At 51.4% G+C, this 27256-nt stretch overlaps 1 protein-coding gene across 7 annotated transcripts in view; it reads left to right on the top strand.

The window, feature by feature from the left end:
- MPRIP (myosin phosphatase Rho interacting protein) overlaps positions 1-27256 on the top strand; it is a 169620-nt gene that overhangs the window by 13334 nt on the left and 129030 nt on the right. For all 7 annotated transcript variants that reach the window (XM_054041200.1, XM_054041204.1, XM_054041205.1 and 4 more), the window contains exons 2-3: positions 8799-8876; positions 11202-11267. In XM_054041200.1, the coding sequence (XP_053897175.1) occupies positions 8799-8876; positions 11202-11267 (144 nt within the window). The remainder of the gene's footprint in view (positions 1-8798; positions 8877-11201; positions 11268-27256) is intronic.

The raw sequence follows: 27256 nt of genomic DNA on the forward strand, positions 1-27256 counted from the left end.
TTCCTGCCCTGTAGTGGGTGCTATTCCACCCCAGAGATGGCCGCTTGTGTATCCCTACCTGAGTGTTGTATGGTTTGTTTAATGTTTGTAAAGTGCTTTGAGATTCGTGGGTGAAAGGTGCTAGAAGACTGCTAAATACTATTTATAGTCCCACCGTACAGTGAAAGCTGCAAAGGACAACTCAGGGGACCACCAAAAATAGTTTACCTAAGATCAGCTGGCCTCTGCTTGGCCAAACAAACCTATCCTGGGAACCTCAGCGTTACTGTTGAGTGGCCTTTAACACAAGGGGTTGTATAAATCCCATAACAGAACAAGAGTATTGTCAAGCTGCCGTTTGGCACTCGTGGGTTTCTTGTTAATCCCTAAGTGCGAACTGTGTTCAGAGAAAACAAACTACATGCGTAAGTCTGTGCTGGTCTCTGCTTCCTTCCAGTGTGTTTTCTGTCCCCTCCAGAAACCCTCCTCTTGTATGGGAGAGTCAGGTGTCATTTCTTTTAAAGCTTGTTGCAGTGAGGGGATTAAAACGTCAGAGCTGGTTTTAACTCTGAGGCCTTGTCTACACACAAACTTGCGCCAGCCTAGTTAAACTGGTACAGATCCCCGTGTAGACATTTATTTGCTTTTAAGAGTGGCTTGGTTTGGTTTGGCTTAAATATAGACCTAAGGGCTTGCAATCACCGAGAGTTCTTGTAATTCCTGCTCCTCAGTTTGGTTTAAGACTGTGTGGGGAGAACGATTTCAGGGTTTGAATGTCTTTGATTCAGTTTAGCTAATAAGGAATTGATTTAAAATTATATTGAAAGAGGCACTCAAAAACCAAAACCGGTGTTCCAACTCACAGATTTCACAGGCATGAATTATAGCTGACGCAGTCATTATGCTTCCACTTACTGTGTAGACAAGTCCTAACTGATTTAAGCTAAGTCAACATAAGCTTGGTTTAAACAGATCTTGGCTTCCACACAGCATCTTGTGCCAATTTAACTAAACCGGTTTTAAAATCATACCATAGGTTAAACCAGCACAAGCCCCTGTGTGAGCCCTCTGAGAGATTCTGCCATGAAACCTTTCTTTAAGGCCGAGGGTGAAGGGTTTCTGAAACATCTTCCAGTTGGAAGATGAGGGCCCTTGTACAGGGGAGGCAGTTTATTTGTTTTATAGGGTGTCCCATGTTGGCTAATTAAAATTTCTCCCTGTAATTGCAGTTAAATGTGGTATTCTTCACTTCCTGTCCTAAACTGTTGTGTTGTGATTACTCCTGGAGGAATTCTGTGCCAAAAAATTCTGCGCACAATATTTTAAAATTCTGCAAATTTTATCTGTCAAAATAACACTACATAATCACGCCAGTTTCAATTATTTTGGTAATTTATTTCAAAATACCCGTCAGTAACAATACAGACACATACAAAAATTCCCCCAGGAGTGGAGAGTTAAAGAAATCCCTACAACAACCCAGTTCCTGCATCTCTGTCCCCTCCACCCCCAGAGCCCAGCTGGGGGGGCCAGACACTCACCCCCCCTTTCCCCTAGGGCCCCCCTTGCCCAGATATCTGCCCCACCTCTGCCTCTCCAGAGCCCAGCTGTAGGGTTGCCAACTTTCTAATTGCACAAAACTGAACATCCTTGCCCCACCCCTGGCCCCTTTTCCGAGGCCCCGTCCCCACTCACTCCACCCCCCCCTTGCTCTCCCCCCGCTCTCACTCACTTTCACTGGGCTGGGGCAGGGAGTTGGGGTGGGGCCAGAAATTAGGGTTTCAGGGTGCAGGAGCAGGCTCCAGGCTGGGGCAGCGGGGTGGGGTGCAGGCTCCGGGAGGGGTCTCAGGGCTGGTGCAGGAGGGGGTTCTGACCTGAGGCAGGGGGTTGGGGTGCAGGAGGGTGTTTGGGGTGCAGGCTCCAGCCGGGCAGGTGCTTAACGCAGGCAGCTCCCGGTCAGCAGCGCAGCAGGGCTAAGGTGGGCTCCCTGGCTACGTGCGGCTCCTGGAACCTGCTGGTATGTCCAGCGGCCCAGTCAGTGGTGCTGACCAGAGCTGCCAGGGTCCCTTCTCAACCAGGTGTTTTGGTCAAAATCCAGATGCCTGGTAACCCTACCCAGCTACGGGGGGCCCCTTGCCCAGATACCTGCCCCTCCCCCCCCCGAGCCCAGCCATGTCCCCCCAGCCCAGACCACCACCCCCCTTAGAGCCCAGGGATCCAGAGGGAGAAACAGCCCTATACTCGGTCCCAGACTTACACAGAGTTTCCTGCATGCCGCCCTCTCCTTCTCTCAGGGCGTGCGGGGAACGGCAACTGCCAGGAACCCTCTAGTTCTCTCCCCCTTCCCCCGGTAGTGTCCTCCTAGTGGTGGTCAGCGGCACTGCATCCCATTTCTGTGGGGGGGGGGGGGGGGAGGAAATTCTGTGCAAAAAACATTAATTTCTGCAAAATTATGCATTGCACAGTGGTGCAGAATTCCCCCAGGGGGAGTTGTGATCTACTAAGCAGCTGCGGCGTTCCACCTCCGTGGTGACTGCATTTCAGTGGTGAGCAGAGAGCACCTTCCCAGAAGGATTGAACTTTGGAGCCTACAAGTTCACTCAGTCCTACTTCTTGTTCAGCCAGTCACTCAGACAAACAAGTTGGTTTACGTTTGCAGGAGATAATGCTGCCCACTTCTTGTTTACAATGTCACCTGAAAGGGAGAACAGGCATTTTCATGGCATTGTTGTAGCCGGTGTAACAAGATATTTATGTGCCAGATGCGCTAAAGATTCATATGTCCCTTCATGCTTCAGCCACCATTCCAGAGGACGTGCGTCCATGCTAATGAGGGGTTCTACTCAATAACGATCCAAAGCAAAGCGGATGGATGCATGTTCATTTTCATCATCTGAGTCAGATGCCACCAGCAGAAGATTGATTTTCTTTTTGGTGGTTCTGGTTCTGTAGGTTCCACATCGGAGTGTTGCTCTTTTAAGACTTCTGAAAGCATGCTCCGCACCTTGTCCCTCTCAGATTTTGGAAGGCATTTCAGATTCTTAAACCTTGGGTCGGGTGCTGTAGCTATCTTTAGAAACCTCACACTGGTACCTTCTTTGCGTTTTATCAAATCCGCAGTGAAAGTGTTGTTCTTAAAATGAACATGTGCTGGGTCATCATCCGAGACTGCTATATAACATGAAATCTATGCAGAATGCAGGTGAAACAGAGCAGGAGACATACAGTTCTCCCCCCAGCAGTTCAGTCGTAAATTTAATTAACACATTATTCCTTTAACGAGCGTCATCAGCATGGAAACGTCCTCTGGAATGGTGGTTGAAGCATAAAGGAACATACAAATGTTTAGTATACCTGGCATGACCTTGCAATGCTGGCTACAAAATTACCATGTGAATACCTGTTCTCACTTTCTGGAAACATTGTAAATAAGAAGAGGGCACTATTATCTCCTGTAAATGTAAACAAACTTGTTTGTTTTAGCGATTGGCTGAACAAGAAGTAGGACTGAGTGTACTTGTAGGCTCTAATGTTTTACTTGTTTTGTTTTTGAGTGCAGTTACGTAACCAAAAAAAAAAAATCTACATTTATAAGTTGTACTTTCACGATAAAGAGATTTCACCTGTACTGTAGTGCATTGAAAAATAAATAGTATTTTATCATTTTTTACAGTGCAAATATTTGTAATCAAAATAATATAAAGTAAGCACTGTACACTTCGAATTCTGTGTTGTAATTGAAATTGATATATTTGAAAATGTAGAAAAAATCCAAAAATATGTAATAGATTTCAATTGGTATTTTGTTGTTTAACAGTGTGATTAATCGTGATTAATTTTTTTGAGTTAATTGCGTGAGTTAACTGCGATTAATCGACAGCCCTATTGCAAATTCATTTAATTTCTGCCGGTGAAAGCCACGTATTGGACTGCAAAGCATAATTAGCATGCAGAGCTGCTGGGCCCTGTGAAATGTTCCTCTGGGTATTGAAGGGTCCTGGTAGGGTGGAAGGTGAATCGACATTGGCAGTGTCTCTGGTAGTGTCTGGCAGATGAACACTACTGTAGCTTTTTCTGAGCAGTCAGGCTGAGATCTCCCTAGAACTAAGCTCCCCATTCCACAGTACAGATCCAAGTGTCCTTTCTTCCATGCGGGCTGCTGTTAATTTGCCTGGCTGACTGCTTTCAATCGCCTCTGCTGCTACCCAAAGGCATTTGTATTTGGCTGACAGCTCTTCACCTACCTGCTCCAAATCCTGGTTCTTCGTAATTGGTTCGGTGGTTAGATCTAATGCAGTCTGGTTGCCACATAAGTGGATGTGATGCCCTGAACTCACCGTCAGGCCATCCCTGGGGAATGCCTGGCAAGGGAGAGAAATGGACTAGGACCGCAAGGGGTGGTTTTGCTAAGTAAGCTGTTTGCCTGCCAGCCTTTGTTCCTCTCTTCCCTGCTGTGTTGGTTGAAGTGAAGAACCAGATCTAGGTGATTGCTGTGCAACCAGGAGCTTCTGTCTGCACCAATGTTTCTGTCAAATGTCAGGCTGAGAGATTCCAAGGCCAGAGGGGACCATTGTGATCATCTAGTACAGGGGTGGGCAAACTACGGCCCGCGGGCTGGATCCGGCCCCTCAGGGCTTTGGATCCGGCCTGCGGTGCCGCCGGCACCATGTCCCTGCGGCCCCCGGGCCGGGGGACAGAGGGCTCCATGCGTTGCCCTTGCCTTCGGGGAACTGCGGCCAATGGGAGCTTCGGGGGAGGTACCTGGAGGCGCTTCCTGGAGCGGCATGGGACTGGGGACAGGGCAGGTGTGCAAGGAGCCTGCCTTGGCCCCAGTGTGTGCCACTGCCACCCCAGAGCCCGAACCCCTCCTGCACCCCGCCCCCCAACTCCCTGCCCTAAGCCCCCTGCCTGCATCCCTCCTGCACCCCAACCCCCTGCCCTGAGTTCCGTGCTGTGCCCTGAGCCCCCGCCGCACCCCTCCTGCACTCCAACCCCTTCCCCTGAGCCCCCTCGTACACTCCGCACCCCTCCTGGACCCCAACCCCCTGCACTGAGCCCCTGCCGCACCCTTCCTGCACCCCAACCCCCTGCCCTGAGCCCCCTCCTGCACCCTAATCCCCTGCCCTGAGCCCCCTCAGACATCCCACACCCCTCCTCTGCCCCAATCCCTTGCCCTGAGCCCCTTCCTGCACCCCGCACCCCCCCCCCCCCGCACTCCAACCCCCTGCCCTGCATACAATTTCCCCACCCAGATGTGGCCCTCGGCCCAAAAAGTTTGCCCACCTCTGATCTAGTCTGATCTCCTGTACAGCACAGGCCAGAGAAGGTCCCCAATATAATTCCTAGAGTTTTTTAGAAAAACATCCAATCTGGATTTAAACCTTGTCGGTGATGGAGAATCCACCACGACCCTTGGTAAGTTGTTCCGATGATTAACTAGCCTCCCTGTTAAAGATGTACAGCTTGTTTCCGGCCTGAATTTGTCTAGCTTCAACTTCCAGTGATTGGATCGTGTTACAGGTGAGATGAGAATGAAGGCATGGCAGTTGGTTGGGTTAAAAAAAAAAAATCACCCTTTTCAAATCCATTTTTTAATGGAAGAAACAGGGAGAGACTGTTGCAGGGCTACAGTATGGAGGCACTTACAAAGTCATGTATGCCTAGCTCAGCAGTTACTGCTCTCTGTATAGAGAAGGTCTGAAAAGGACCAGTGTCACACCCCCTAATGCGGCTGAATGGGCTGATGCTACAGCTGCTGTTCTGGGAGAGGAGAGTTGTTTGACGTGGGGTACGATTTTTGCCAAATATCCACATTCTGCTGTGATAAGAGGAAGATTTTCCTTCTCTGTCTTGTTACTGTCCATCTATCTTGGGTGCTTGACATGGCCCCGTTACTGCAGTGTCTGAGCACTTCACAACCTTCAGTATATTTACTCACCCAACACCGCTATGAGTCAGGGCAGTGCCGATATCCCCATTTCTCAGGTGGGCAGCTGATGCACAGAATAAGTGACTTGCTCGAGATCACACAGGAAATCTGTGGCAGAGCAAGGAATCAAACCTGGGTGTCTCAAGAGCCACGCTAGTGTCTGACCACTGGATAATCCTTCCTCTCTGCTACTAATGCACACTTCCAATGGGTGGAGAATGGAATTTAAAACTCTAGCTTCCATTTTGCCACTTTGTTCTTCCTGTCCGAGCTGGGAGAAATTCAAAAAGTGAAATTGAGCGGCCCACTTTCCACCTTTGCCTGCAGTATTGGACTGCTACAGCACAATGTTTGGGTTGCAGAGACTTTTCCTTATTGGTAACATGCTCTGTGTGGTCACAGTGCTGGTCCGGAGGCAACAGATGTAGAACAAATCAGAATCTCTGCCCCAAAGAGCATGCAGGTGGAAGAAGGCAACAGGATGGGGGATGGGGGAGGACTTGCAGTTCATAGGCTGGCTGCGGCCTAGAATAAGAACAGGTGGATCATCCGGAGATATCTCTGGGGGAGGCTGCCTGGCAGACAGAACCACCTCCCAGTTATTACTAAGTGGAAGGAGTGGCAAGAAGGAGAATTACGAGAGTTGAGGGCGTGGGAGGAGATTGGGAAAGAAGTGTAGGCTGGGGGTGTGGCGGTGCAGAGTTCTGGAAGTGAGGGTGCACGTTTCGTACCTGCTGTGGAAGGAGAGTGAGAGGACCTAAGAAGCCAGGAGACATGTTCGGAAGGAGAGGTGGTCTTGGTGCCAGAGCTTTGAAGGGGCTGCAGGAAGGGGCTGCAGGAATCCAGGTATGGCCCAGGCTTCTGCTGAGGGGAGGGATGGGTTGTGAAGGAAGGAGCGCTGGGATTTGGTCAAAGCTTGGCTGGGAGGGGGGAGAAATTCTAGCACTTCGGTCGAGGTTTCCAAAGCTCTTTCCAGAGCTGGGTACATGCCCCACTTCATGAATAGGGAAAGTGACGCGCAGAGGAGAAATGATTTAGGAAAGGTCTCATCCTGGGGTGAGGGTGTCGTCTTATTGGCACGGCACTAGTGCCCCACTGTGCCAGGTGCTGTACAAACAAATGCAGAAGAAAACTATGTCCTTTTCCCTACTGCTGCAGAGCACTGCCTCTGTAAGGGGCGGTGGTCCTTGTAAGCTGGAGTCACAGGTAAAATCATCAGCTGTGACTAGGAAAGTGGGGAGGAAATTCAGGAGCTGTCTCGGATGATTAATTTAAGGCTGCACCTCAGTAAGAGAGTTCGGGAAGGCAGCGGGATGCTGCAGAGGAATGTTTTACATTCAGCCCTGAAACGAAACTGTGCATTTTTTTTTTAATTTAACGTATTTTGTTTTATTTAAAAAAAAAAAAAAAAAAAAAAAAAACCCAACCTCTTAAAGGGACTGTCACCTTATTTTTAGACAGTCATGAGATCTTGTTTTCCCTGTTGTTACAACCAACGCCTGATATTTAACGTGCTACTGAAGGAGATTGGAGAAGAGATTTTTATCTTTTTCAGTTCATAAGCAATTAAGAGGCGTCTTCATTTTGTCTCCAGTTTGCAAACTTTATGGACTTCATGCCTTTGGCAGCTGTAGGTGCACAGGCAATTTTTCCTGTCGTTTGTTTGGATTTTTCCAGAGGGGATATTTTTTTTTTTTTTTTTTTTAAGTGTTGCAAAACCACAGAAACTGACAGGAATGGCCCATGGGAGTGTTAGGTCTGAAACAGTTTAGTCTAGATTTCACGTTGATGTCACTTGAAAAGGGTTTGAACAGATTCTTATATATATTTTGGGCCTAAGCTCCCCTCTGAAGGCCAGGAACTGTTAGTGCACGTCAGCAGGGTCCCCCCGGACAGTTAGTACGCGCCAGCAGGCTAGTGCGGGGTAGATTTACACCCCATCTTGCTGCGAAGTAAATATTTGTGTAAACAAGATCACGTTTTCTGGATGGTGACAATGCCCTGGCACGTTGCTCGCCATGGTTCTGATGTCCACCATCTTCGTGTCCAGTAAGTAACTTGTGGTCTGGGAGTAGCATATTCAGCTGGTAGGAGAGAAAGTGGCAGAAGGATGATTTGGGGAGAATGTGTTTTGCAGCCTGACCCTTGTGGCCATTCACTAGTGGGTGACTGGCCTTGTATGCTGGGGTTGCCTATGATATAAGAGGCCTGGACTCTGATCCAGGAGGACCTTTCCAGTCCTATGGTCCTAAAGGCAGTGGAACAAGGACTTCGCTTTGGCAGCGTTTAGTTCCACCATTAAAGAAGAAAATTCTGGGAGGGGAGCTGAGATTTTCTTCTACTGATTTCTGTGATGATGCAGGTAGTTTTTCCAGTTATTCTTTCTCCTCCTTTTGCTGTTATCAGCTAAATGAGCAGCTTCCCGGTGTGAAATGACTAGGAGTGGCCTAGTCTGTGCCAAGTTGCTGGATGCTGGAATTGACTGTGGAGCAGAGCGAGTTTGGGAACACTGTTCAGTATAGGACCCGGCCACACCGGTAAAGCTGCTGATGTTCTCTTCAGTAGAGCTGAAGAGATGGGCTTCCTTGACGAGTGTCTTGCATAAGAACTATGTCAGGAGAGGGACTTTATGTAGATTTCCTCTTTGTCCCGTTGATTAGCCGACTCCGGACCAAGGAGTGTGAATCGCAAAGCTGTTTCTGCCCTGGGCCTCCAGACAGCTGGTTTGAGGACGCAAAACTTTAATGGACGTGTCCAGTGTTCCTGACGTCCTGAGGACACGCTGGGTCCCACCCAGAATTCTCTAGTAACCATGGACTTGCCATATTGGAGGGAGTGGGTCTGTCTCCTTAAGACTCCAGCTGACTGGTTCTCTTCTGTTCCTTCGTAGGCAAAGCCCATCTATGGCGGTTGGCTGCTGCTGGCACCAGAAGGGACGGACTTTGACAACCCTGTGCACCGTTCCCGGGTAAGGAAAGCAAAATCTTTCTCCTTCTACTCTAGCTGTTGTGGCAGATGAAGCATGGGAGGGGGTGGAGGAGGGCGCATGGACTGGAAGTGCAGGGAGGCGTTCTGGGAGGTTTGTTGCTCCTTCATCGTCCCAAGCTCATCTCTCCCACATGTTCAGCAGTAATCCAGTCCCACTGCACGTGCCCCAGTTTGCTATGAGACGCGTTGGCTGATGCTTGGCGTCCCAGGAAATCAGGGAGAAGGGCAGCACCCCCTGTGCATGCTGTAGGTGGTAATGGAATAGTCTCCTGTAAGTGGGAGAGATCCAGCAGCGAATGGGTTAAGAGATACCTTTCCGATGGGAAGGTAAAGGCGGTTCTGCTGGTGGCCAGCAGAATGTGTGTAGCGGATGCTGGCTTTCCGTCCTCCTAGCTGCAGCGTTGTACCGAGAGCTCTAGGTACGGTCCTGAGATTGCTTCTCTAGGTAGGCGGTTGCTGTAGTTGCCAGTATGATGCTAGGGTCTTGTGCCTGAGAAGGGAAGTGCTGGGAGTGAGATGGTGTCCAAGGCCATGTTTGTAACCTGAGCCATAATGATAAATTATTACTGAGTTGGGCTCAAGCCACAGAATCTGGATCCCAAGTTTGAAACCTCCCCCTGCAGCTTTGAGGGAGTTGGAGGGTTGCTAGGGACCCATCTCTAATGATCACGTATCCCTTATTCAGCGCTGTAAATCGTACAGGGCAGCGCAGTGCCAAGCAAGTAACTGGCACCGAGGGGATTACAGTCTACAGGCAAATGGCATAGATGTGGTGGCAAATGGCAGTGCAGAGCCATTAGATCGCCTAGGCTGCCTGCAAACACGTAGGGTCTTGGCAGGTGTTTGATGGAGTAGGTGGCTCATGCCTGTGTCTGCCTCACCGGCCTGGAGCAGTCTAGTGATGCCATTCAGAGGGTGGCAGGGCCAGGCTAATTGGGGTTGGTTAGGCACCCCACACGATTGTAAGAAAGAACCATCTTTGTGTTAACGAGACACAGCCTAAGTGAGATTCTCCAGCTCCCAGCTGTGTGAAGGCTGGGCATCTGGGGCGGGGACAGCCCCATGCCTCATCCCTGCTGGAGCGCAGGAGGTGTGAGTCTATAATTCCCCCCGGGAGGGTGAGGCTGCCTGAGATCCGCATGCTGAGAATAAGGGTGGCGTGGGGGAATCGTCCAGTTTCTGTGGAGCTTCTCTGGGCGCTAGGCACACTGGATTTTCCCCTCATGCTGCAGGCATGGGACATGCTTGAATAAATGCAGGGGAGGGGGCTGAAAGTCAGGTAGGCTGGGATAATGCACCCTAGACAGAGCGGAGGCTGGTGGTGGGTTTCCGGGGGGGAAGAGGAGCTCTGCTGGGGGAGAGAATTTGCACCAGGCTCTTGCTTCTCAGCCCAGTGACGGGATGTTCCAGCCGCTGCACTCCCCCTCTCTCTGTACGTCCACCTGGCACCAGCACGTGCTCCTCTAATCTGTGCCACCTCGCCTTGGAGCAAATCCTTCTGAGCCACTTCCTGTGTTATCTGAGATGCAGCTGACATAACTCAGGATCTGGCTGCAAATAACCCAGCACTTCTTTGGATGCCCATGTAAGGAAGTCAGACAGTAAATCAGCTTTAGAAAACTCAGACTGGTGTGAGCGAGGGCCTCCCGCGGAGCCCTGGCAGGGTCACCCGAGGGGGAACATGCTTTCTAGAGCTGCCGCTATCCACCCCCCACCCATTAATGATACAGTGCCATCCCTGACAATGCCGAATGGTAACGCATGCCAAGGTGTGCTGGGCGGTGTTTGCATGGGCAAACGGCTCCCATGGCCTGGTGCGTATGCCACACATTGAGTGCATCTGTTATAACATGGCCAGGTTTGGGCAGCCTGCTGCTCGAGCAGGGTTGGTTTCAGGGGAACCCGGCTCCAGGTGGCCAGCTAGATTGCCTTTGAAAACCAGGGCGGTGCTAGAGCCGTCCAAGTGCTCGGCCGGAGTACTGCGTTCCCTGGCATGCACGCTTCCCAAGGGGCCACCTTCCACTCCCTGGGAACCCCGTGCCGGTTGTGGTTCTGCAGCCCACCCACCACTGCGCTGGGTCCCTTCTGCTGCTGATTCGTATACAGCCGGCAGCAGAGCATTCTGGGGATGATGTGGACGCTGGCTTGTGTCGTGTGGCTGAGCTCTCCTTTTGCGGAAGGATCCAGCTCCTTTCTCGCCGTGGCCAGACCTAGGAGAGGAAGCTGACTCGATCCACAGCAGCGTTCTGGCCAGCGTGAGAGGGAAAGGAGCTCTGTTTACCAACCGCGGTGTCTTCTCTTCCAGAAATGGCAGCGCCGGTTCTTCATCCTCTACGAACATGGCCTGCTGCGCTACGCCCTGGACGAGATGGTAAGTGGCGCCTCCTGGAGGTGGACATTCCCCTGCTCCCTGTGTATTTCCCTGGTGTGCTGGCTGCCTCCTCGGTGCTGCTATGGGCCTAGCTGCTGAGATGGAGGGCTGGAGATGGGCCACAGCCTGCCCTGTGGCAGCTGTGCGAACCCCGTGGCGGCTGGTGCATTGAGGACTGCGATCGCCGGGAGCAGCGTTGGATGCGGCTGGCATGAGGCCGGGCTTTGCCAGAACATTGCGGAGCTTGGCAAGCAGCCCTGTGCCATGCAGCCTGGGGGCCTGAAGAACAGAGTGGCTGTGCTGGGCTTTGGTGGGGGTCTCTAGCGGCCTGTTCCCCGGGGCTCTGTGCTGGGGGACCCTGTCCCAGTGTGGATGGGGCTGGCCTTGGCGGAAACGGGGCAGGGCCTGAAGCGCCGAGTCTAGCTTGGTCAGGGTGCGTCACAGGCAGTGTCTGGGCTGGCCCTAGAGAAGCCATTGCTACCGACCCACAGGTTCCTTACTGGGTAGGAGTAGGGGCTGGCTCAAATGGGAGCTCTGTGTGTGTGGAAGGAAAGTGTGGGAGGAGGCGGGGTGTGTACCTCAGGCTCTCAAGAGGCAGTGGGAAAAGGATGGTGTGCCCAGCCCCTGCCATGATCCCAAGTGCCTGCTCTCCGGCTGGAGGGAGGGGAATGGGAGCGCCGCAGGAGGCCTGGACTGAGGCAGTGTGGCCCTGTTCCAGGGATCCTTCCTGTTCCTAGAGTCTCTTGGTTTCCTTGCTGGGTGTTTTTGGTTGTTGGAGGATTGTGGCTGCGTAGGCTCAGACCCTTCTGTAACAGTGCCCAGAAAAAGTAGGTCAGCTGGGATGTTTGCCTGCTTCTCTCTCCTTCTCGGGGACCTGGATTCCTGTGATCTGGGCGCAGGGCTCCGTTCTATGCGAAAACCCTCTCCCCTCTCTCCTGTGCGAGCAGAGCTGCAGATCTGGGTCGTTTGGCCGGCTCCAGCGTGATTGGCTGGGGCTGCGGCTTTTATCCTCCAGAGTTCAACAAGCCCGTGGGTTGTATGTCTCCCTGTGCTGGGCTTAGCGCTTTCCTGCTCCAAGGGGGAGGTGTGCTGGGGTGTGTTTGTGCATGTGACGGGCTGCGCAAAGACATGCATGTTGGGGCGGTGTGTGCAAGTACATGCATGTCGTGGTGCAGGGGCCAGATCTGGGGGAGTGTGTGAGAGGCTCAGTCACACTGTAGGTGTCTGGGGCGGAGGGCACCTTTTAGCTTCCCAGCTCTCCCCTGCCCCGGGGCAGAGTGGGCTGGGTGACGTGCTGTTACACAATGACTGGTACCCGGAGGGAGCCAGAGGTGGTGGATCCATGCTCTGAGCCTGACTGTGCCCCACTTGCTGTCTACAAACTGGGCTCTCCCCTGAGCCTGAATTGCTGTTCGGTGGCAGCTCCCAGCCGGTGCAATAGCTCACAACCCTGCCTTTCTGGGGAACGGTCCTTGCATTCCACACTCCCTGCAGACACTTCACCTCCACCCCATGGGGCGCTTCCCTGCCAACCCCCCTCATTCCATGTAGGGACATCCCGGGGGCAATTATTTGCAAGAATTTGGGCCTGCATGTGAAAACAAAGGACACAATTTCCAAAATGTGTGTGTGTCTCTCTCTTTCTTTTCTCTTCTGGGGGTTGATCCAAGTCCCCTAAATAATTTACACTGCTCAGGCAGGAGCAGCAGAGCCTTACAATACACTTGTAGTATCTCAGCAACCTGGCTCCTCGCTGGGGTAATATGTCAGGGGGGATACAAAAGGAAGGCTGTGCTCTGCTGGCTTATAGAGAAGAGACCCAAATCCTAGGAAGACCCAGGGCCAAGGAGGGAGGATTAGTGGGATGCTGGGAAATTCTCTGCTTGCTTAGTGGCTCCGCTGGCCTATTCAGAAGGCCTTTAAAAGCTGTATCAAAGCCGGTTTATTTTCATAGGCCCTGTATAGTTGTGATCCCAGTGGTCAATGGGCCGGCGATGCTGGGTCGCAGCATGACCCAGTGGCTATGGCACAAGGTCTGTAGTCTCTCAATTTCTTGGTGTTGCTGGTGTCTCGAGAGCTTGTGTAGGGCTGAGGGTGGCACGTGCTGGTTTCCTGGGAGCAAGATGCAGCTCCACGCTCTCTGGGATGCGTAGGACAAGTCCACATAATCGAGGCTTTGTCGTTATTCGGGCTTCAGCCCCCAGTGTTAGCTGTGCTGGTGCAAACACTGTTTACACGGTAACTTGCGCAAGTGCAGCCTACTCCAATTTGTACCAGTGCATGTCCTGGTTTACACGGTGCAGCGCATGTTCGCTCTGTTGCAGCTAGCTTAAGTCCCGAGTAGCTGAGGCCTGAACGAGGCTCCTGAGCTGTGTGGAAGGGACTGGCCACTCTAGCCTTCCCCGTGAGGTTTAACATGCTTGGCCTGAGATGACTGGGGTTCCCATCACATTGCTGTGTTAGTGGCTGTAGCCAAAGAGGAACCTGCTTAGTCATGGGAGTTGGTTGCAACCTCAGTGCAGCCCTTTTTGCCAAGAGCGTGGGAAACTGAGGCACAGAGGGGTGGCGTGACCAGCTCCGAAGTCACCCAGCCAGTCAGGAACAGAACTGCTGACTCCCAGCTCTGTGCCCTGTCCTGGCCCATGCTGCCAGGAGGATGGTAGGCCTGAACTCCTCCATTCAGGTGCCGAAGGGAATTGGGTGTGCAGTTGCTGGCTGGAAGTGCAAATGGCCCAGGACGTTCTGTGCTGCAGGGGAACGGTGCTTGATAAAATATGAAGGGCAAAGAGGTCAAACCACAATTCCCCAGGCACCTCCTGGGCTGGCAGGGCTTAAAGGGAAAAGACGGAAAAACAAACAAGTAGAAAGCGAGGGAAATGCATGTGAATGTGTGTAATAGAAGTCTGGGTCTATGCGTAAGCTGGATCCCTCTGCGCAGACCCAAGACAGCTTCCCACATGTAAGTGTCTTTATTCCTCCAGGCTCTCAGCTGCCACGCAGTGGGGAGAAGGGGAGTCCTACGGTGGGGGGGTCCTTGATGGGAGACCTTGACTCTGGGTGAAGAGAGTGTCTTGCCCCACATCTGGGATGTTCCAAACCTGCTGAGGTCAGCAGATGGAGGCAGTCGTCTCTCTTCCCCCTTGCCCAGGCTGGTTCAAAGCCCACCTTCCTGCTTGCTCTGACATGTTCTACAAAAATACCCCCCAGCCTTTCCCGAAGAGTAATCCCTCTGCACCCTGGCTGGCATTCAGACCGATTTAAAGGTATCGCTGCTCCAATGCAAGAGTCTGTGGGTGGCTGCCCGGTGATTGCCAGCCCGCCTGGTCTGAGTGTGACCGCTGGACACAGCTATGGGACAACTGCTGCTCTGCTGGGATCTCCTGCCCTGGGTGAACAAACACGGGCAGACCTCTTGGCCTGCTGCACAGCGCCCCCTCCAGTTAATTGGAGTCCCTGCATGCACTGGCCAGGTGGGAGTTCTGGGGAGTGAGAAGGTGGTTTGGGGCTTGACTCGCAGCCTGGCTGGTGGATATTTTGCAGGGATTGCAGAGCAGAGGGACGTTCTGTCTCAGGACAAAGCCATGGCCAAGAGGAGACAAAGGGGTTATTTATCTGGTACGTCAAGGACTAAAGGCAGGGAGGAGATGTGGAAGAGGAGGACGATCTTTCTCCCTGTGCAGGGTATGGGAAAACCTCATGCTGAGTATCCTCTGCTTGACCCTGGGGGAGTTGTTTGCAGAACGGCCAGTCCCTGAACCTTTGGGATCCAATGCCAGATCTGTTAGCGCATGGACTCTGAGGAACAAGGGGACCTTGCCTCCCCTCCCCTCCCTTCTCACTCCAGTCGCACCAGCGCCAAAGTGAGCGTGTTCTGAGCTGGCCCGTCCTGGAAGCTACGGGGGTTCATGTAACCCTGGAGCCCTCGTTCCAGAGGCGGATTTATCCTCGGTGGAGCAGAGCTGGGTTATCTAGGAGTCAGAATGTGCCGAGCTGCTCTTGGTCTGGTTTTGTCTTTCTTGCGGGCTGGGAGGCGGGCTTACAGTGGGCTCGGATCATTCCGGCAAGGATTTTCTGCGGGTCGCTCTGGGTAAATCCCGTGCATCGCAGTGGAAGTTCCCATGGAGTCCCCTGCCCTGTGTAACTCCTTCTTGCAGGATATTGCCAGAAAAGGCCCTTTGCTTGGTTGTTAGGACAGTAGCTTTATGGGGGGCGCACCAAACCCCCTGGGGTCAGACACATGGGACTGCACCTGAAGCGTTAGTCCTTGGAGACCTCTGGCTAAGCCACAGGCCGGCGCTTCCAGCTCCTTGCACTCAAGAGAGACAGATTGCACACGGGTTCCTTATTTTATTCCTTGCTGCTTTTGACAGTCACTTGTTTGGCTGGGTCTCGTATGCTGGGCTGTTTCCCCTTCCTTTATACCATAAGGTCACCAGCTCACACCTATCAGTAAAAACCGTGGCGAGGAAAATAATCTCTCCTGGCCTATGCAAGCTCTCTTGGTGTTTGAGCCAGGATCCCAGGCTCACCTGGGTGGATTCTGTCTTCCAAGGAACTAGGAAAATCTGGAGTGAGCTGAAGAGCGACTGCAAATGGGAAATGAAGTACCAGGGCTTAAGGCCCCGATTCAGCAAAGTACATAAGCAGGTGCTTTACTGTAAGTGTTCTGCTGAATCAGGGCCTGAACTGGTACGTCTAACATACCTCTGGCTTTATTGATGCTCTGTGAGGGTTGGCTGGAGTTGCGGGGGAGGGCAAAGGGGAGAAGGCGAACAGAGAGTGGGGTCCCCAAGGAGTGCGGGTCTATCGGCTTGCGGTGGTTCTTTGGTAAGTTTAGTGTAGTCTTGGGTGATTCCCAGACTACATCACCAGCTGGGTCCTGGAGTTCCTCTGCCCGGGGAGCTGCGAACGTCGCTTGGATTTTGGATCCCAGCCCCCCACCCGTGTGCAGTGAGACTGGCATGAGTGTGAGGAGGAGGCAGAATGAGCTTCCTTCATTAGTCAGGAGGGTTTTTTCTTCCTTGTTCCCCAAGGCTCGGCCAAGGCCCATCTTCTCCCTGGCTGCAGGAACCTCAGTCGGCAACCGTGGTTGGAGCTTCCAAGCTTCTGTCTCCAGCAGCCGGGCTTGGAACGGGCCCAAGCGGGAAACAAGGGCAACACAAAAGTGCTGTCTTTCATCCAGCAGAACTTGGCACAGCTCAGGGGAGCATAGGGGTTGGAAGCAGGGCCAGAATCTTAAAGGATCAGGAGTTGCTTATAAAAAACAAACAAACAAAAAAACAAACAAACCAAGCCCACCAAAAGATGAGGTCCCTGCTCACCACCCCCCTCAAACAGAGTAAATGATCGAAGCTGCATTGAGGTTTCCAGATGTAGCTTGTTTATAGCAGAATTGCAGTTGCGCTGAGCCAGACCTGCTTGTTGCAGGGCTGAGGCAGGGAGGATGGGGGGAGGGGTTGTTCTCTTTAGGTGCTTGAGAAAACAGAGGTTGTGCTGCTCTTAGTCTCGAGGCAGATGCTCCAGGGGCAGTTGAGACTCCTGTTCTCTGCCTGGCGCCATCCCCCCCATTGCAGAAGTCGTTTAGATTCATTGATTTAGATTCATCCATGGCGTGTGCAGATCCCCTCCTCTGAAGCCTTTCCACGGGCCGAGTGCGTGTGTGTGTGGGGGGGGGGGAGAGGGGGGGTTGGGTCCTTCCAACACCCCTCGTTTCCCCTTCCTCTCCACAAAGTGCACCCTGTAGTTAACACACCGCTGACCTGTGTACACAGGACTGGTCTGGGACTGGTCTGCAGCACCTCAGGCCGTTGGCTGGGGTGATACCCTGGCAACGGTTTTGCATCTTGGCTGCAGGCTCCCCTGTGCATGGAGGTGGGCTAGCGTTATCAGACCTGCTCCCACTTGCCTGTTAAGCAGGACCCTTTGACTAGCCTCAGGCACCGGATTCCCTGGATTATGGAGGGATCTGGTGTGAGCCTGGGAACCCAGAGGTGCTAGCCCAGCCATGGGAGCGACCTGCTTTGGGAGGAAGCTGGTGCAATGTGGCCTCCAACCTCGCCATTAAAGTATTCAGCAAATTAAGGAGCTGCCGGCTAGTGAGCCGGTAACTGAGTCCAGATGAGGCTCCCAGAGGAAGGGAAAAGAACCCGAAAAGTGGGCGGCTCATTGGCAAAGGGAAGCAGATGCTTGTGGGTGATGCTGTGGCATTGCTGCCCTGGATTGTGACGTGTTCTGAGGTGCTTTGTCTCTCCTCTGCGGCGGTGACCTGGGACGGGGCTCTGTGGAGGGGGTCAGCTTTGCATACAGGCTCTGTAGAGAGAAAGATGGCCCTCCCTGGGCCTCCACCTGGCCCCCTCCTTTGTCTGTGAGGCTCTGGGCCCTGTTACGCTAGGCGCTGTACAAATCCTGAACAAAATGATAGTCTCTGCCCCGAAGGGGCTTACAATCGAAGTATGAGATAAGAGACAACAGATGGATACAGACAGGTGCAAGGAAACAACAAGACTGTTGGTTAGTGCGATAGTCTCTCCTCTCAGCACACCAGCTGCCTCGCCATTTTCAAGTTTTTGTAGGCCTCCTGGCAAAGGGGAGTTTTCAGGAGGGATTTGTACGTGGATAATGGAAGTAGCTTGCTCATGCCACTATGTGTCTGACACCGCCAGGCCCTCCGCGAAGGGCCTAATCTGCCCCACTTTGCCCCTCCTATGTTTTTATTGTCCCTTGGGGGCTTCCTTAGCTGGACTGGCAGTGAGGGGCTCCCAAGGAATGCAGCAGCTGTGGTATGAGTGGAGCCCACTAGCAGCTGGACTGAGACCTCCCAAGCAGTTGCAGGAATGTATTGAGTTGTGCTAACTTGAACCTGCTAGACATTAATTTTGTGGCTTTGGCAATTTCTGCTCTTATTAGAAGTGTGGTGGGGCGTGTGTGTGTGTGTGTGTGGTTGGCAGTGCGAGAGAAGCTGTTACTTACAGAAGGTGACGGCTGACCTAACGCTTGGTTTGGGGGAAAGAAGTCTGGATGGCTTTGTTTTGGATCACTTGCTTTTTGTTCTTAGGGAACTGGGTTATTTATCCAACCTCTTGACAGAGGAGCTTTTTGCAAAGTACACGTCCTAGTGACCTTCCTGCAGCAACGGGCACATCTGTTTCGGAGCTAGGGTCAGCACTTAGTGAGACATCAGCCTGTATTCGGAATGGGGTGCGGGGCTGTGGCTGACTATGATCTTTGTTTTGGGGGATGGAGGTGCGAAGGGTATGGGGGGGTGGAGAGCAGGTAATGTACATGCCAGGATGTCAGCTATGGTTCTCCCACAGTTCTCATGATTCATTAGACGGGGCTGCTTGTTGAAAATGGTGGTGGTTCAACTGGCAACTACCTTAGGAATCTTCTCTTTTTAATCCACTGTGTAGAGACCGAAATACCATATGACTGCTGTCTGCAGGACAGGGTGTGTGTGTTGGGATGGGAAGGCACTGCTTTTAGAAATGGCGTTGTCTCGAGAGTACGCTCTTTGGCGCTGCAGCTCTGACAACTGGTCTAGCTAGGAGGCAAAACAAGTGCAAATTCTCTGCCTTGCAGCAGCAGCTGAATGTGGACAAGTTGTAATTGGAGTTGACTGAAGAGAAGAATGTCTGATCCTCCTGGGGGTGGCTGGCTGGCCCCCAATTCTTTCTCTTGTGAGCTCCCAACAGAGAATGGCGTTGCAGTGGGACAGTGTGTGCTTGGCCTCTGCTCTCCTGCAGAACTGGGTTCTGCACTGGAATCACAAAACGAAAATTGAGCCTTAGTGGCCGTCTGGCCTCCTCATAACACTCACCACTGACTTCAGCATTGGTCGGCAGTGTCTGCTCAGGACGAGAATAGCACAGGGCTTACAGGTCAGGGTTGAAAGGGCATTGACTTGGTTGCATGAGGGAAGCTAGTGTGGTGCCTGACCTTGCTGAGTCCCACTTTGGCTGGTACTGTTGCCTGTTCTTCACATCCATCCTGGGCACAACCAAAAATGAAGGCATGGCTGTTCCCCTGTTTAATGAGTGGGATTGGAGATGGGGTGACCTGGGCTAGTGTAAGTTGGTTCTGTCCCAGAAACATAGTCATGCTCCGTTTTGCATTGGTTTTGTAACACAGTCCGGTGACCACCCAGTGGCTGATCTGTGGCCATCAAAATCCTTCCTTCTGGTGACCCAGGTGCCCAGAAACAAAAGGTGTGTTTTGAGACGAGACCAGTTTGGTGCTTCACCTTTATCAAAGGGAGAATATAACTGTCTGGGTTGTAGCAAGGCTTATAGATTCCAAGGCTAGAAGAGATGATTGTGATTATCTAGTCTGACCTCCGGCATAACGCAGGTCATGGAACTTCCTCAAAATAATTTCTAGAGCAGATCTTCCAGAAAAATGTCCCACTTTGATTTGAAAACTGTTAGTGATGGAGACTCCACCACGATGCTTGGTAAATGGTTGTTCACTCGTGTGACGTGTCGACCATTTCACTGCAAGGGTCTAAAACTCCCATGGCTGCTGGCTCCGAGTGACTCGAGGAACTTCTCTTATGAATGACTGCTCTCTCTGGAAGATCTGTTGGTCTGACTGATATAACGCACGCTCCATAAGGCCCCTTCTGAGATCCGGACGTGTTTTGTTTTATAGGATGAGTTTTATAGTGGATTTCAATAGAGCAAGAAGCCAGCGTGCTGGCTGATGTAGGGTGGGATGGCAAGGGGAGACCCGAGATTGTGTGTTATCTGGATGATTCATCGCAAATGCTCTCTCTGGCCCAGTGGACTGTCCTGTTACCAGCTGTAGCTTAGTTAGTCGGGGAAGACTTTGGAACACAGCTAAGCAATTCTGGAATCAATCCCTTGAAGCATCTCTAGCCATGTGTCATACTAAGATGGGTGCCTGAACTAGAGTAACCTACTTGGGATGGCTGTATGGAATCGGAATGTTTTGGGTGCTCCGATTCCTCTGACTCATTCCCTGGCCTCCCTGCTCCAATTCAGTTACCTTTTTTTTTTTTTTTTTTTTAAAGTGCTCTCCTGAATATTGACCAAGTATAAATTGCAACTTGTTCCTCTCGAAGTCCAGTGAGTTCAGCTGGGAAGTATGTCGAAGGATTCGCTGTGGGATTGGAGTGGCTTTGTGGGTTTGCACGCAGGCACGGCATGTGGATTTTAAAAATTCTGCCTGTCTCTCTGGTGGTTCAAGGCAGTTCTGTTGCTGCACTAAAAGGCCAACAGTTATGTAATGGTTTCATGGTTTCATTGTTGGTGATGGGGCCACAACACGTCTTTTGAAGCATCCTCCATCTGACCCTAGGGCTGCTGGATCTCTTGTGGCCCTGTCTCAGAATGGGCTTTTTTTTTTTTTTTTTTTTTTTTTTTTTTTTTTTTTTTTTGAAAGCCTAATTCTGGATGGCGTGATCTACAGGTTACAAAGAGAATGCACATGCAGATTTATGGCTGCAGGCTTTAAATAAAATCTGCATCACCACTTGATGTGGAGTGTGCCACCAGCTTTGACCCAGCGCACCAACCAATTCATCTCCCAGGCTTTAGCGCGGTGAACTTGAGAGGCTGCCATCATGTAATAACAGTGCCAGCGTGCCAGCTGTAACCGCAGGGTAGGACTGCTCGCTGCACTGAGGTTTGGAGGGAAGAGGCTGCACACAGAAGGACGCTCTTGCCTCTGGGATCGGTGTTGGTGGCACTTCTCTCTTTGTGAGGCCCAAGTAATAGTCCTCAGGACTTGCCTTGAAGACTACCTTCCAAATGCAGGCCTGGACCTGGGAGGAAATGGCACCCTGCCTCCCCCGCCCCAGGCCTGCCCTACTGTTTGTTCCAAGCACTTCTCCTGGGCCAGACTCCAGCTATGCTCTGGTTAGCTCCTGCTTGGGACTTCTTGCTGCATGGCTGTCCTCATAGGCCATGCGTAGGCCGCTCTGATGACCCGTCCTGGAGCAGCCCTGAGACAGCAGCTCCAGCCTGTGGTTTGCAAACTGGCTAACAAGTCCCGTGTGGATTTTCCGGGCCAGAAACGGCGTTGCTGGTGCAGGGAGGACACCAATGGGGTTGAGTGACGTGTGGGAGGATATCTGGCTGCTGCTGTGGAACCGCTTTGCGGCCCGTTTGGGAAACAAGCCTTTGTGAGGAAGCCAAAATGTTCCGAGCGGGAGACGTTCGTAGCTGGGCCTGCCTGCCACTGTCAGCGGAGAGGCCAAGGATGGCATGTGCCTGTCTGGGCGTGTAGGGCGAATTCCTCCCGCCCCGACGAGGAATCCGTGCAAGGCAGGATAAAGGAGAGCAGGCAAGGTGTGGTGTTGGGAAAGGCGCACCACCGTGCTGCGGGCAAATAGCTGGTGCTGGTCTCCAGGGCTGTCAGCCCGGCCCTGCTCCAGCACCAAATACACGTGATGTTGTAGAGCCCTGGAACGATGCTCTGTTGCAATCTCTCTATTTTTGGGGTGCCAAGTGACTGGTGTAGATCTAACGCTTTTGTCAGGCGACTGCTGGTGCAGCGGGGAGGCGGAGAACATATGCCCCGCTGTGCTCTCACTGCCTTGCCATGGAGCAACTCCTGCAGGCTACCTTGGTCAGGAAGGCACTGGCTGGCTGTGTCTGTGAATGCCGTTGTTAGATTAACAGCTCTGAAGACTGTTGCCCACAGAACGGAGTGTGGCACATGCCTCCCCCACTGCCCTGTACTGGATGAATGAGAGCGCAGCTTGGTCTCCATGTCCCAGTCAATCCTGGGACAGTATGTGCTCAATCTTCATGAGGAAGACTTTCTATTGATCTTTTGGGGACACGGACATCTGTCCCGGGGGACCTGGGCTGAGACCACTGCACTTACTGCACAGGGGTCTGTGGCTTTTCGTTTAAAGCCGAATGTGGCTCTTGCAAATCACTCCAGCCATGTTGAGTGATCAGTACAAATAAAGCTTGTGCAGGTTGTGGGAAATAAAACTCAGACAGTCCCCTCCCCTTTTATCTCAAACGAAATATATTCGGGGAGCTTGCCAGCATGGTGCTCCCAACTCCACAGCCCTGGGTATACAGAGCTTGTTCAGACATGCAAAAATTCCTTGGTTGAAAACTTGGGCATATGCAGAGGTTGTGCTGACTTAACCACCCACCCCCCACGCTGCCTTCTCTTCTCCCCCCCCCTTTCTGCAGCGGGAGGGGGGGGTTGTCCTTGAACAATTGCTCATAGTCGTGTTCCCATGCTAAAGCAACCACAGTGATTATCCCTCTGTGTTAGCTTGCTCATGCCATTTATAAGCCTACACGCTGGGCCAGATGATGTAAAGGATGGAAACCACTAAAGATTAATCACTGAGGGGGGAATGGAAGGGGGAAGATGGATGACTTATTGCTTGCGAATCAGGCCTCTTGGAATGACGGGGGAGATTCTGCAGGGGAAAGGGACCTCTGCAGCATCAGGAGTCTGTGTGGGTGAATCTCTCTCCCCGATCCCTTAGACTGGCACTAGCATCTGGCCAAGTGGCAGCAGTTGATCATTTCCTCCCTAGATTAATGGTTCACTAGCACCCGCGTTCACCCCAACTCCCAAACGCTCTTATGCAGGGCTTGTGTTTGTAGGACCACAGTCCAGCAAAAATGGCTATAGATCAGTTCCCTGCAAACGGAGGCCTGGCTTTTGAGTGGCACGTGTGAAGGCAATTGTCTTTCTAGGGGCCTGGTAAGACTGCAGCTGGAATATATACGGTTTGGGGCACCATCAGCTAGAGGGGCTGCAAATGTGATGAATAATCTGCAAGGATTGATTGACAGGGAAACTCCGGGGTGGCGGGGTTTGGTTAAGTGACCATTAAGTGTGGAGCAGATAACTGGCTCCAAGTACGTGTAAGGTCTAAATAGCAGGGGAAGGAGAAGAATTGTTCAGAGTGGTCCATGACGGTGTAATTAGGAATAATGGGATGCAATTGAGCAAAGGGAAATTTAGGCTGGATATCGAATTCCCCTAAGAGAAAAGTCTGCTAGGCTGTGACTAGCCGCCCAAGAAGAGTGCCAGAGGTCCCGTTGCTTACGACATGTAAAACTAGCGAGGGCAGAGCGTGGGCCTAGAGCAGTGGTTCCCAAACTTTAACAGGCCGCGAATTCCTGTCACTAAATTGTGAAATCTCATGAACCCCCTCCTAAAAATGAATGTTTCCAGGGATTTAAGTTTAAATTTCCTCAGTGTGATGGATGCACTTGCTTTGCTCTGCATAGCTCTTGGAAGTCCGGAACCACTGGAGAAAGATAAAGTCTCAGGTCTGGTTCAGCATCAAGTCCGTTTCTGTATTTGGTTTTCAGATGTGCATACGAGGAAAACGCTTTCTCGCCTAAGTATGTTGTTGAAAATGGTAACAAAACTGCAGCAGCTTTTTCTGCCAGAAGGGGGTGCTCGTTTCTTAAACTCAGCCAAAAGTTGATCCGAGCGCTGGGGTTTGGGCTGCCGGCTCCCCCCCCCGATGGGGGCAGGGCTCGGCCTGCCACCCTAAACTCCCCTGCCCCGCTCTCCTTGGGGCTCAGGCTGTCTGTCCTGCAACCGGATCCCACCTGCTGCCTCCAATGCCCGGGGTCCTCTGGCCGCCATTAGTGAAATTTTTCTGGCAAACCCTCTGTAATGTTCTGCGAACCCCAGTTTGGGAACCACTGGCCTAGAGAACAGACTGTATGGTATAGTCCTGCCCTGTCTGGGAGAAGACAGATGAGATGATCTGAGAAGGCAGAAAAAGGGACCAACCCCAATCCTTTTTGCAAAGGCTGTCCCAGATCCAGTACTATAAGCTGTTTCCTATAGGTTTTTCGACTCTCTCTCTCTCTCTCTCATACTGTGGACTGGCCTCAGGTACGGTGACTTGCCCAAAGTCTTACTGGAATCTGACACCTGTCCAGTGCTGTGTAAACACTAAACTTCCTTGTGAAATCCTCTGCACACCCCAGATTAAACCGCACTGCAGATGGCAGTGGATAGAGCACTCCTGGGGGCAGTGGGTTTAGGAGCCGCGTGTACGAACCTGTGGATGAGGTGCTGGGTTTGCCAGGCCATCAGTGGAAATTGCACTGGTGAAGGCTAGGAAACAGTGCCAAGAAGATGGACCATGCCAGGGCTACATAAGTAACGAGTGCAGCAACATGGTAAATAGTTACACCAGCTCTGTGTGGTTGCTGCCTATAATTAGGTGTCTAGAGCTCTTTATAAATAGATCTCTGCTGAATGGGAATATCATTGTAATCCCTACTGGCTTGCAAAGAGAGGAGACATGTGGTGCATAGTTCATTCCTCTTCCTCCTTCACCTGCACGGAGATGGTGGCTAATTTCCTTACCCCTCTCTGGGAAGGTGTCTGATCTGGCTGTTAAAGCAGGAGACTGGGAGGTGGGGCTTCTGGGTCCTGACTCTTAGTGACTTGCTACATCTTCCTGGGCAAATCGTCACCTCAGTGCAGTAGCTGACTCCTCGGTCTGGTAGAGATAATAATCCCCTTTTTTCATAAGGGGGTTGGAGTTTATAAAACACTGTGTGTAGTGGCTTGCAAAGGCGTATCCTCAGTTTTTTATTCAGCCCTCTGAAGTGATGGTGACACTATCACGCTAATTGTGGTTGAAGGGGGCAGGTGACATGCTTCCCTGGGGTTTCCTCCTGCCATATAAGTGTGCTTTTTGTGTAGCTGCCTGGGAAGCTGCTGTAGGAGCAGATTTGATTGGCACCTTTGTCAAGTTGAGTCACCATTGTTTTGGTGGTGGATGCATCCTCCAGGAGCAACGGGGCATGAGGGATGCCCTTAACTGTAAGCAGGTGTCTGATACTCACTCTTGGAAGGCTCTGGTGTGAATAGCCCGTTAAGGAATGAACTGTCTATGTTTGGAATTGTCCATGCTGATGTAGATGGAGCAGGAGAGTGGGCCATGCTGTCTGGGGGGGAATGGAACTAACATCTGGGTGTGAATCTAATGTGGCCTGTTTGTCTCCTGTGCAATATAATTTTCTAGTTGTCCTTTAACACTTTGGCAGGGGAGGCAGTGGCCTAGAGCACTGAGCATGAGCTGGGAGTTGGGGGACCTGGGTTGTGTTCGTAGCTGTCTCCATTACTTGCTGTGTGACATCACATCACCACTCCGCCTGAAAATGTGTGTGTGTGTGTGTGTGTGTGTGTGTGAAAGTAACACCTTCATTTGGAGACTTCCAAGATCTTAACAGAATGGGATGTTATACCCATTTTACAGAAGGGTTCAGGAGATTGGAGTCAGACACCCAGTAACACTCAGCTACCTCTTTGGAGCATTGTGTGGGTTAGTGATGTGCTCTGTAGATCAACCTAGCTATCAATATGCCAGGGAGGACAATTTTGAGCATGCTAACAATTGTAGCCTCTCTTGCTTCCTTTGGCAGTGAGTTTCCCATGTTATGAGTCCGCTGCACCAACAGAACAGGGTCTGCATGGTCCGTCCTTAGCTTTGGTTTTTGTCCTCTTGGTTTCCAAATCTTCCAACTTGGTAGATGCTTCTAGGGAATGTTTCACTTTCTTGCTATGCCGTTTATCTTGAGGGCTGCTTCTAGAGCATGGTCATGTTTCAAGCCAACTGTGCCCCTATTGAAGTCTCATGCAAGAAAGACTCCCACAGGAGTCCCATCTCTAGCCCATTGAATGTGTATCCCACACTTAAAGCACAGTAGCTCAGCTTGTAAATCAGGCTGTTTTCAATACTGCTAATATAAGTACAATCAAACCAACCTCTCTACCCATGTTTGCCGATGACCTGAAAGTGGGAGGGCAGGTTGGATACTGGGTTGGAAGAGCCCAGAGGGGAAAAACCAGGCCAGCTCAGCATCTGGCAGCAGTTAGGAAAGTAAATGGATCACTGGGATGGATGTATAAATAGAAGAACAGAGGCCAGCTTGGAAGAGGGAGCTCTGGCAATGATCAAAGGGCTAGCGGGGTCACATCTGAAGTCCAGCACACTGTTTGGGGCATCGTGTCACCGGAAAGAATACTGAAGAATTGGAGAAGATAAAGAGGTTAACAATGACGCTCAAGGGTTAAATACACCCCGAGAGAGACTGTAACCTATAGAGATAATTAATGAAAAAATAACCCTTTTTATTTAGAAGAGCAGAGCAGATTTAAAAATGTCACTGTAAGCCGAGCTGCACTGTTAATTCTCATTATCATTCCTGTATGCATCATGGTGCCTCGTCCACATTTTTTCTTTTAAGAACTCAAGAATTTGAGTTTGAGTTTTTAGATCAAAGTAATTTACTTCAGTCCTGGCACAGAAAGGAAACTCTTTGGAGGGGATTAAAAACGAAGCGTAAAGGTTTTAGCCTGTCCATCCTTATTTTTTCCAGACATTTCACCATCTAAACATTTCCAAGCGCCCTCCTCCTAGTCTTTTGAGGAAATACAAAGCTTGAAAGCTTTGTCCAAAAATTGCTCCACTGAGTTTCCCTTGTAAGTTGCTTTTGCCACTGCAGCTTGGTTTCCCTGCTGCCTATAGTTGCCAGATCTCAATACTTTCAGTTTCTGTTTAGCATAAAAGCTTTTGGCTTGACTCAAAGCATGTTTCACATTTAAAACAACCTGAAACAAAAGGGCTTGACTGTAGTGGCTGTGAGAAAGGGTCAGATCTTTGTACGGTAATTCACTGGGCCCTCCAGGATCCCTACAACATGGGGGGCTTTTATCCACTGCCGCCTTCTTGTTTCATGGCTTGCGTCAGATAGACTCGCTTTCTGGACTCCTAGGCTTCTCCAGTTTAATTCCACCCTGTCCAAAGAACGGAGAAAATATTCTCTCGCTGTATGCAGAGGAGGCTGCTACTGTCCAGTGGTGATTTGTCACTTCAACAAACTCTGCCTGTATTGAGCTGACTCTACAACTTCCAGCCAGCCAGCCTCCATTCAAATACAGAGTAATGCACAATAACTTGAACTATTCCAATACGTTACTGGGTTCTACGTTAATAGTATCCGCTCAGGAAAAAA

Source organism: Malaclemys terrapin, chromosome 10 (genome assembly GCF_027887155.1).
Source record: "Malaclemys terrapin pileata isolate rMalTer1 chromosome 10, rMalTer1.hap1, whole genome shotgun sequence".
In the NCBI taxonomy this organism is placed as follows: domain Eukaryota; kingdom Metazoa; phylum Chordata; order Testudines; family Emydidae; genus Malaclemys; species Malaclemys terrapin.